At 35.8% G+C, this 11055-nt stretch overlaps 2 protein-coding genes across 2 annotated transcripts in view; both read right to left on the bottom strand.

Moving 5' to 3' along the window:
* Positions 1-329: 329 nt before the first annotated feature.
* LOC106942130 (von Willebrand factor A domain-containing protein 5A-like) lies at positions 330-4054 on the bottom strand. Its single transcript, XM_015025314.1, has 7 exons — positions 4012-4054; positions 3415-3462; positions 2911-2988; positions 2422-2505; positions 1538-1719; positions 710-833; positions 330-628 (listed from the first exon to the last, which is right to left on the bottom strand). The coding sequence occupies exons 1-7, from the start codon at positions 4022-4024 to the stop codon at positions 549-551; spliced, it is 609 nt and encodes a 202-aa protein (XP_014880800.1). The 5' UTR covers positions 4025-4054; the 3' UTR covers positions 330-548.
* Positions 4055-7997: 3943 nt separating this feature from the next.
* Positions 7998-11055, bottom strand: part of LOC106942132 (von Willebrand factor A domain-containing protein 5A-like) — an 8956-nt gene continuing 5898 nt past the window's right edge. Inside the window, exons 6-8 of the mRNA XM_015025316.1 lie at positions 9824-9978; positions 9362-9485; positions 7998-9282 (exon numbers count right to left, since the gene is read on the bottom strand). Of these exons, the coding sequence (XP_014880802.1) occupies positions 9203-9282; positions 9362-9485; positions 9824-9978 (359 nt within the window). The 3' untranslated portion in view covers positions 7998-9202. The remainder of the gene's footprint in view (positions 9283-9361; positions 9486-9823; positions 9979-11055) is intronic.

The following is an 11055-nucleotide window of genomic DNA, read 5'->3' as shown; positions in this document are numbered from 1 at the left end:
CTGGTGGATTCTAATTCACAACAGCAACCTGTAACTTTCTAAAGTGAATTTGAAACTTACATTACCTTTATTTTATTTCTTTTTACCCGATGAGCACCATGTATTTGTCTTGACTACATAATTCAATGTTTTTATTATAAGAATTATCTGTACTATATAATCTTATGCTGTGACAAAACAGGTTACTATGACGAAACTTACCAGGTAGATTGCAATAAACAAGTTATCTTCATAAACCTGGGTCACCAGTGATTATTCCACAACTGTCAGTAAATCCATTAGTAAGTGATTTTGAGAATCACTTAAGAATAGCGGAAACATTTTGCTGGTCTCTTTTTCATTTTTCTTATTTATTACATGAACATTGTTTCATTAAAACTGGTTAAAATGCATATGCACAAGAAGTTGTATTTAAAATGTATTTATGTGTTACTCCTGGTTTCCTTTTCATGCAAACAATGTTGTTGCAAAAACAAAGTGAAGTCATAAGCTTGTAGAAACAGACTAAATCTGCTTTTAGATCATCATCAACTTTCATATGGAAAACCTCAGAGCCCCAGAGCTTCTTTCTTCACACTGCAACCCAACAATGTATTTCCAGCTTCAGCACACTCTGACACAGATGGAGCTGAAAGGGAAAAAAAACGGGATGAAAGCATTCATTCGATAACTTTCTGTTTTTAACACACACTGTTGAAATGTGCATTACCGTTCTGAGCTTTAATCCATGATGCAGCCTTCATAGACAGAAGCTCCCACTCCTCTTTAGCATCCATTTTAAAACCATGAAGCCAAATCAGAGCCAGAATGGAGGCCCACACTTCATCGCAGACCTAATTAACAGAAATGACAAACACAAAACAAGATCATGCCAAGTGTTGCTTGATGGATTGCAAGTTCTTCCAGGTATTTTATTAAATCCCATTATTATCACTTAATTTTATTATTCTTTATTACTGTGCAAAAAAAAAAAAAAAAAGATACTTATGTTACTCTGTATTTTGCTGACTATTTTCAGTTTGGTGGTTAGTTTATTAAATCTCACATCATGATGTCTATTAAAGAATTTTAGTTTCATATGCTTGTTTAGTTGATTAACTCCACATTAACTCTCTGTTTACAGCTCAACATTAAAACATGTTGGTCGACTCGGTAGCCTCACAGGTACAAGGTTCTCGGTTCAAATCCCTGAACTTTCTGTGCAGAGTTTCTGTGTTCTACATGAGGATTCTCTCTCTTGATACTCCAACATCTCCCACAATGCAAATACGTACGTGGATGATGGTAAGATAAATGGCCTATAAGTTATCTGGTGTGAGTGAATGACTGCAAGTTTGTGTTTCCTGCATTTCACCCATTATCTCTGCAAATTATCATAGATTTCCGAACTTGCAACCATAAATGCTAAGTAAACTTTAAAAATGTACGGACAGACTGAAGATTATTTGTACTACCTTTAATTTTACTTCCACTTTTCTTCATGTAGGAATTCTTAAAATAAAATGCATATTATGTTAAATATTAGTTTAGAACCCACCGACTGTGGTTTTGCCTTTTCCACCTCCTCTTTGGTCTTTCCCAGCACAGTAGCCAGATTTGCATTAAGCTTCCAGCAGCCAGATGCCTTCTGCAGGGACACCAGCTGCAGCAGTGGGTCTTGACTGAGTAGCACAACTTCTGGCTCACTGGATTCTTCATCAGAGTCGTCTTGTAGCCCATCTAGAGGCAAGCCGGTTGTGGCAAAAAGAAAGTGTGATACAAGTCTTGACTGGTGGTGGTTAATGAAACTCAAGCTATTTTTATTACAGTAAATTCCACTCACAATAAGTAATTATCAAAACAAATAATTTTAATACTGTTGCCGAACATTGTACTAACACAAGCAGTTAGTATTTCAGCAACTAAAATACACACTGTACATCAAAACATAGACATGAGGATGGTGAAAATCTACCCAACAGGCCAAATATATTACAGGCATGTGGAATTTGCATGAATGGCACCTAAAAAAAACTAATACTCTGCCAAATGCTGCATTATTTGTTATTGTGAAAATACACATATTGAAATTGCAATGACTTTTAACCTTGTTTGTTCTTGTTTACAGCCTAACTTATCCCACATGATTTGACTCTCACATACTCTTATTCAGCATGTTCTGGAATAAGATGCGTGGTATCCACTCTGAAATGCTGCTCTCATCATTTATTTCGGACTTACACATGGATCATATTACATCAGCTGTTAAATCACTGCACTGGTTTCCTATTTTGTCGAAGGAAGGATTTACAATCTTAATGGTTGTGACCCTAAATACGTTAGAGTTGCTGGTCAGCTATAACTCCTCCGCACCTCCATGTGTCTCCCTGCAACCATGGTTAGCATAGCTGGTATAGAAAGTGGATGAATAAGAACACTTACATGAATCTGGGAAGACTTGAAGAAACTCAGTTTCATCAGCAGATTCATCAGCAGAATCATCATCACAAACAAAATCCATGATTGCTGAAGAAAAATTCAAGCTGAGCATTACAGGTAGACCTCTTTAAAAAAAACAACAACAAAAACAATAGCAACAAACAGCAGCATATAAGTAAATATCCCTGAAAGCATCAGTTCATAAAGCCATATACCAGAAAATAGGGTGTTTACAAAAGAAATCTTTCATTACACACTATATAGATGTTACTACCTTACAAATGAAATGTCATATTTTTAACACAAAATTCAGTGCCTTAATACCATCAGTAGACTGATAGACTGTGAATTTATATTGGTTTTATACTCTGTGCAGAGCAAAGTGACAAATTACATCTATAACTAAAGAAGTGGCGCCAAACCCCCTTTCGGACAGTCCTGTGAGCAAACATAATAAAGCTGGTATAGACAATGGATGAATAATGCACTTACATGAATCTAGCATGTCTTCAGTGTTTAAATCACCCAGATCTTTGTCAGAAGAATCATTGGAAGGATTCCACGCAATTGCTGAAGAAATAAAATAAATGGATCATTAGAGGTAATCAGACAATCAAACAAGAATATAAGTAAATCTCCATGTATGCATCATTTTATTAAGTTATACACCAGAAAGTAGAGTCTCAGAAAGTTGACTTCCAAATCATGACCGAAAACATTACTCTTTACTGCAGCTTATGTGGGTTTTTCACAGGTATTCCCGGTTCCTTTCATAGCCTAAAAATATGACAGGTTGATTACTTTCTCTAAATTGCCCCCTAGGTATAAGCATATATGCTTGGATGGTTGACTGTCCATTGTGTCTCTGCGGTGTTCTGTGATTCACTGGTGACCCCACTGACACCCAATGATAGTCGCCAGCCCCCCATATGTCCATGCATGGAAAAACTGGTGTAAACAATGGTTGAATAAATGTGGCTATAAAAGTACACTTACCAGTCTCTGGCAATGCTCCACAATAATCTTGGAAAGAATCCATGCTTACTGAAGAAAAAAGTCAAACGAGCATTAGAGGTAGATGTTCAAGAAAAAAAAATCAGTGTACAAGTAAATCTCATTCTATGCAACAATTCATGAAGACATACAAAAGAGTCTTTTCCAATAAAAAAAAAAATCAGAAATTAAATTTCTTGAAAAAATGAAAATGATCACAGCTAGTCAGCTGAGAGTGCTCTTTAAATTTATCATACTTTAAATTCAGTTTGACAGCATAGGAACAGCATAAGTTTAATTTATTTAGAATTCCTCTTAACATTTGAACTTAAATCAATTTTCATGGCCATTTATGATAATTCATACAAAAAGATTAAGAATGGGAGATTTTATATCACAACTGGTTTCATTCATTGTTACAGTATCTCTATTAAAACTTGTCATGCATCCTAGTAATCTGAATGGTCACCTGTCCAAGGTGTTCCCCACTCTAACCCAATGACCATTCACTACCCAATGACTGCTGGAGGTAGGTGTTAACCTCACCTATCCTTTAGACCAGCAAATCTGGTATAAAGAATGGATGAATAATACACTTACATGAATCTGGCATGACTGATCCATAATTTGTTTCTTCATTTGTGACACCTGAAGAAAAAACAAACGGAGCATTAGAGATAGACAATCAGGCAATCGAAAGCAAAACAGAGAAACAACACACAAGTACGTCTCCCTGCATGCATCAGGTCATAAAGCCATACACCTGAGAGTATGGTCTTTTTTTCCATTGAAAAAATAATCATCTGAAACTAAGCCAAAAATGAAAATGACATCCACCTCGAGATTACCTAGCACTCAGAGTAATTTCACACCTGACTCGGTTTGATCGGAGACCAAAACTGCAACATTTGTTACATTTTGTGTCAAGCAAACCAAAGTCTTTGAAAAACTTGTTTCTCCCTTTACCTGTTGTGGCGTTGCACCAAGAAGCTGACATAAAAGTTGCTAAGTTTACTGAAAATATTAAACATATATATATATATTACCAAAACAGGAAAAAAAACAGACCATTCAAATATTTTCTGAGACATCTGGGTCCTGAACTTTGATTTTACCCTTGCCAAAAAAAGCTATATGGGCATTTCACTATTAATGTGCTCAAAGATAATTCAGTAAAGCTTTTTCAGAAACCAATATACAGGTGCTGGTCATAAAATTAGAATATTGTGATAAAGTTCATTATTTTCCATAATGTCATGATAAAAATTAAATTGNGTTCGTCTTGTAATTGTTGTGTACGAGGGCGGGACTTGTTCTGGGGGCTGGTTGGAGCTAGTGCTAGCGGGCCTGTGCACGTGTGTGTGTGAGCTAGCTGAGGAGCTAGCTGACGGACAGCAGAGTTCATTTGAGCTTGTGTTTGGCACTTTTTGGGAGAGTTCTCACTCAAGGGACATTGTTCTGGTTTCTCTATTTTATAGATGTGATGTTGTTTTTTGTGGGTTTGTTGAAAAACCTGATAAATCATATCTTTGTGTGAGGCTGAGTGCCGAGGCACAGTGTTGAAGAGGCATTGCGCCTTTTTTTCAGTTTATATTGAAAGTGATTGCTTGGTTTAAAGTTATATTAGTCATTTCTGACGTAATGAAGTTAATAGTTCTCTACTGAAGCATGTTGTATATGAAGTGTGTTTATAACACACAAGAAGAATAAATCTTCCAGTTGAATGAGAAGGAAGCTCAACGTGTGTCTCGTCATTCCCATTCCACAGCATCACACGTTGAGGGAAGATCTAATACATTACCCTCAGCCATCCAAGGTTGCAGGGTAACACATACTTTAACCATCCAACAAATTGCTTTGCACAGAAGTGCTTCGGTACAGGGAGACTGAATTTGAACAAAAGATGAAGGGAGAGACCAGTGGCAGGCTGAGGAAAGAGAGCTTGTAGGATCTCTCTTGGTATAGGGGCTGAGAGAGATCACACAGGGGACTAGAAAATAAATCTAACACTAAAGAATAACTAAAAACCAATTAACCTAGAGTAACAACAAATAACTAGACAAGAAATAAACATATAAGATCAAATCACAAAGAAAGGACTGCACCAAAGAAAATCAAAAACACGGCTGATCTAATCAAGGAAAAGGATCTAAAGAACACAGAAATTAACAAAACCCAAAATTTGAATTAAGCTAAAGAGCTAAAATAATGTCCTATGCTACACCTGCTTGAAAATATTTCCAAAAGCAAAATAAAGTTATATTGCTTTTCTTAATATCTGGTTATGTGTAATTATTAGCATGTCTTCCAGTTTGAAACACAATTTATAATGATGCATATTGGTCAAACATCTAACCCTAATATGCTAAAGTATCTCAGGGGTTACATATATTTAAAAAATGGCTAAATAACACCACAAACACATTTTTCTTCATTACAATGTATAAAAAAAATGTCCTAATTACTTTTAGGAATATATATTGTTATATTATTTACTGAAAATGAATATGACACAAATATGATTACTTACCCTCCAGGATGCTGGTTCTGGTGACTGGCATCTGAGACTGGTGACCAATACGTTTTCTGATCAGTCTGAAGAATCGACCGAAGACACTCTGAACCGAATTATGTGATCTAGGAGCTGACATCAGACAAGGCATTTGATAAAATGTTAAATTTATGAAAATCCTTTTGCACATTGCTTGACATGGTTGTCTTTCTCTGAGCTTAAATCTTTGTGTGTCTTAAATCAGACACTCTACGTTTGAAAATTGTTTCATGTGTTGTTCTTACACGGTTCTCTCAGTTCTCCTATCAGACTACAGCGATCCATCATGACACCTGTGCCACAAGAAGCTTGATGATGTTTTGCTGCAGGAATAAATCTCACTACTGGAAAATAAGTAGGAAAAAACTGCATATGATTAGACACGCATCATAGTAAATACTTTCTTTTATGAATTTAGTTCTGATGAGGATGAAAACTTGTGAGACGTGAGTGCAGTGAGAGAACAGAAATTAAATCTACCCTGTTACAATGTCAAGAACCACAACTTCCCACTAAGAGAAACAAACAATGATCTTTTTTCACCTTTGTATCTCAAGCATATGCTACAGAATCAAATCTATTTTGCATTACATGACAACAGCCTCTACTGTTGCATCTTGAACCAGATACCCTAATTGTCAAATAAGAGAAAAAAAGGAGACATACACAGAAACTATTCCTACCTGAAAGTACGAGTTACCAAACAGAATAAGAGAATACCCTCTCTTTTTTCTTTATTAACTTATAGCAGATGGGTGGAGCTTGAGGTTTGACCTGTGTTTAAACCAATGATCAAAGCGAGTTCATGTCAGTTTCCTTTTTCATAAACTGTTTCATCTAGGCCTGCACTCTTCCTGTCAGATACGTGTTTCACGACAAACCTTTAAATATCAGATATGCACTTTCCCCCCCAATTTTCAAGGGAGCTGCAGAATTTATGTGGCCTATCGTTAGTAAACTTTTTGTCAGCTTCGCTAGGAGCTTGGAAAACTTTTTTAGCCCACAAAACAACCAATACAATATAATCCCTGCGATGCATGTAATCACATGCAAATTATGTCTTTGGTCAAAAATGACTGCTGAGGCTCTGTGTCTAAATTCACCTTGAAATGTCTATATTTCAAGGTGAATACTAGAAATATAAAACTGACTTTTCTTAACAAAAGAAAAGTCAGGTTCTGTCGTTAATTTTAGTCCACCTGCAATGAATGCACAATTAATTAAACATCACTTCACTGAGAATAGGAAAGACAGGAGAGCGTAGTGACTTTGAATGTAGCATTGTTGAAGCTATGAAATGGAGAAAATATTCAGTGACTTTGTTGTGCATAATTTAGGCAATCAGACGTGCAAATTAAAGTCTGCTGGGTGAGATCAATCTATTACTGTATATTACTCACAAACATGAAGAAAACACAAACTCACAAACAAGAAAACCTCAGAGCCACAGTGTTTCTCTGCACTCTGCAACCCAACAGTGTGCTTCCTGCTTCAAAGCGCTCTGACACACAGAGTTTGTTACAAAAGCTGTTGCAATCACAGAACAATTGCTGGGAAGGTGGCTGAATTTATGACAACAGGCATTCACATGAATAACTTCCCATTTCTTAATGTTTACTAAAAGGTAAAGATTATAAAACTAAAACTAAGAAGCATAAACACATTCACACTTCTCTATTGCTCCTTAGTTATAGGATGAGGCATCATGTTTTTTAAGTTATCAGCTTTAAAATGTATTGTTTTTACTTCTTTTTTAATGTAATTATTACACATGCATAATAAAAAACAGACTGAGGGAGTTAGCTCCTGTTGGAAAGTCGTTTGTTTCTCCAAACTGTTTGTCATTTCATATTCCTAGCGGGGTATTGAAAACCAAGATCTTCATGCAACCCCATTTCAAAAACCTTTAGAAGTCTGTTTTCCCTTTGTTGTTGGAAGATGTAAGAGTTTATGGGAAGCAAAGTCACAAGAGTTACCAAAGCCAGAAGAAAGTTAGGAACCAAGATATCAAAAGTAAATCAGACAAACAGAGGGATAAGAAATAAAAAGTTTTACTTTAATTCAAGTAATTTCAGTGGAAATACTGGACATTCCATTATAAATCAAAGCGTTAGGAAAATATATGTTTTGTATAGTAATCTCAATGCCGAAATTGAGGAAAAAAGAAACGCTAGCTATTTTGAGTGTTCAAAGATGAGTTTATTTTTTGTACAGACTCTGTATAATATGAAAACTGGTTGAGTCAAGCTTTCATGGGAATCACTGCGCAAATGGTTAATTGCATAACCATATTTCTGAGAAGTTCTGCTCATTTGTGTTGTGACATGTCAGCTGATTAAACACCTCTATGCCAAGGAGCACTAAAGAAGTAATTCATGCAAGAGGAGGCCCTGCAGTACTGAGTCACTGAAATGGTATTGAGAAACCTGATATTTGTGCTTAAGACATTTGTTTTGGATTAGTCTAAAGGTCTAATGTGATATTCTAATTTTCTGAGACATTAATTTGGGGATTTCTTTAACTCTAAACCATAATCATAAAAATGCAACAAATTAAAACTTAAAATACTTCACTTCTGATACATCTGTAAAGAAATATTCCGTGTTTTTAGATGCAGTAGTACAATCAGCAAGGAGATAATTTGCAGCCTCCACCTTTAAATATATTTATCTCATGCTTGTTCACAGTATCAGTAACCTCATTGACTCAGCAGGATACCTGGAATGACTTATGGGTGTGTTGGGTTTCTAGTACACTATTAAGCTTCTAATAGTGTACTAGAAGTTAATTATTTGTCTTATAGAAATAGAATTTTTGTCAAAGGTGTGTTGGATCTGATTAGTTATGTTTGACTGCTATTATCGTGACCAGAACCACACATACAAATATACATATAAATACCACTAAGCAGAGCTGGGTACTTATTCATGTTGGGTCGAAGGTTACATAGAGAAAAAACAACAAATAGTAACTGACAATTTGTTTAGAAAATGTTACCTGAACATAGTTTGAAAAAATAACTGTTTTACTAATATACAGCAGAAAAGTCAAGGAAAGCTGGGACTTAGTTTTCCAAATTTATTTTAAATGGAACATTTTCGTGTAAAATATCATCTTAAAATACCATGTTTAAGGAAGCATTCACTCAAAATCTGATTCATTCATATCAGTAAAAACAAGATCAGGTAGAAAAGAAATGTTCCTCGTTCTGATATTGAAAACCGGGAAACATGGAAACTCTTAGATTCCCAGATCCTCTTTTCGCACACTGCTGTCCAGCAGTGTATTTCCAGCTGCAACACACTCTGGCACACGTGAAGCTGAAAGAAATCAGATAAATGAACTTGAGAAACTGCATAAATTTACAATAAATAAATACCAAAACAGCACTCTGAATACCGTTCTGATCATTGAGCCATGATGCAGCCTTCATAGACAGAAGCTCCCACTCTGCTTTTTTATCAGTCTTGAAGCTATGAAGCCAGATCAGAGCCAGAATCGTTGTCCATACTTCCTGTTTCACCTAATTATAATACAAAACAAAACTCATAAAAACTGAGCCACAAATCAAAGAGTATCACTGTGTAAAACAAGACATTGTTTGTTGTTCACACATGTGAATGTGCCCATGAATGGGTGAATGACACTTTGCTGTACAAGTACAGGCCATTTTGCAGTTTACTGGAAGTTACCTGGAAATTACCAGCAGTGACTGCCTCTTTTATGTCTGTAGTTCCAGTTAATCCCAAAATAAAATTTCCTGGGGCCTTATTTAATTTTATTGCAACTTTAGTTGATGAATTGAATATGTTTTTAAATGAGTCTGTATCATATTTTTTACATTCATTTGACAAAATCTACCTCTCCAGGCTTTGCCTTTTCCACCTCCTCTTTGGTCTTTCCCAGCACAGCAGCCAGATCTTCATCAAGCATCCAGCAGCCAGTAGCTTTCTGCAGGGACACCAGCTGCAGCAGAGGGTCTTTACGGGTATTCTTCTTTTCAACACGCTTTGAGTCTGAAAAAACATGTAACAGCTGTTTCTGATCCTTTTGATGCATGTTAAAATGTGTTGGCTTAATTTCAAAATCAGCTCATTGAAATCTCTATCAATTTTTGGAGGCTCAAAAATCATTCAGTCACTTCCTGAAATTTTCTTCTCTTAAAATATATTTTTTTTGCTTGTTGGTTTCTCAATTTTGTTTCCCAATTCAGTGTTGAAGGATATTATTAAAAATGATCCCTAAGGAACGGGAAATTTAGGTAGAACAGTCTGAAAAAGACTACTGTTTTAGAATTACTAAGAAGAAAAGCTAATCCATAAAAAAATCTAAGGCAATTTCTCTGCATTCTTATCTATTTTCATACTGGACCTGGCAAATGGTTTTAAAACGGGGTCTGGTTTAAGCATAAAACCACCAAAGATTGCAACGCAACTCATGTTTCATGTGGTTTCATGACTACACTGTGACGATAAAACTTAACCATGTATTGCATTGCTCAAATGTTTAATAAATCTTTACAAACCAAGACTGGAACATTACGAACATTTCTAAATAAAATCTGTGTATAAAAATACAAAATACAAAATCTTCCAGAAACAAAAGAAATAGAATTTTTTTTCTATTCATTATAAATGAGCTCTGGACCTCTTTTGATGTCAACTGTTACGGCCAGTGGCCGTGTCTGTTTTCTTTTCTTTCTTTTCTGTATATCTGCAGCTTCTAATCAAGTTGACTCCATTTGGAAGTGGATGCAGCCATGTACTCCCTGAGGCCTACAGCGATTGGCTCACCAATTGCCAGCTCCACCAATCCCTGAAGAGGACTCCCTTTTAAAACCCCAGACTGTTTCTTTGTTCAGACAGCTTGCTACTTTGTTGGGTGTTTGGGTGACATGGCTGTAAACTTGCTTTGTTAGCTCTAATAACTTTTGTTAGCTTTGATAGCTCGTGTAACTCACTTTGTCCCTGTGGGGGATCTTTGTATCTCGACTAGAGATTTGTAGTTTGTTTTTGTTTAACCTGTACTGAAAGTCCATTTTTGTTTCGTTAAGATCTTTGGTTTACAACTCTGATTGTTTTGTGGATTTTGTT

The sequence above is a fragment of the Poecilia latipinna genome, unplaced genomic scaffold (assembly GCF_001443285.1).
Source record: "Poecilia latipinna isolate Pla-1442-1.1 unplaced genomic scaffold, P_latipinna-1.0 Scaffold4061, whole genome shotgun sequence".
Taxonomy (NCBI): domain Eukaryota; kingdom Metazoa; phylum Chordata; class Actinopteri; order Cyprinodontiformes; family Poeciliidae; genus Poecilia; species Poecilia latipinna.
This window is presented reverse-complemented; position numbering and strand designations above follow the sequence as displayed.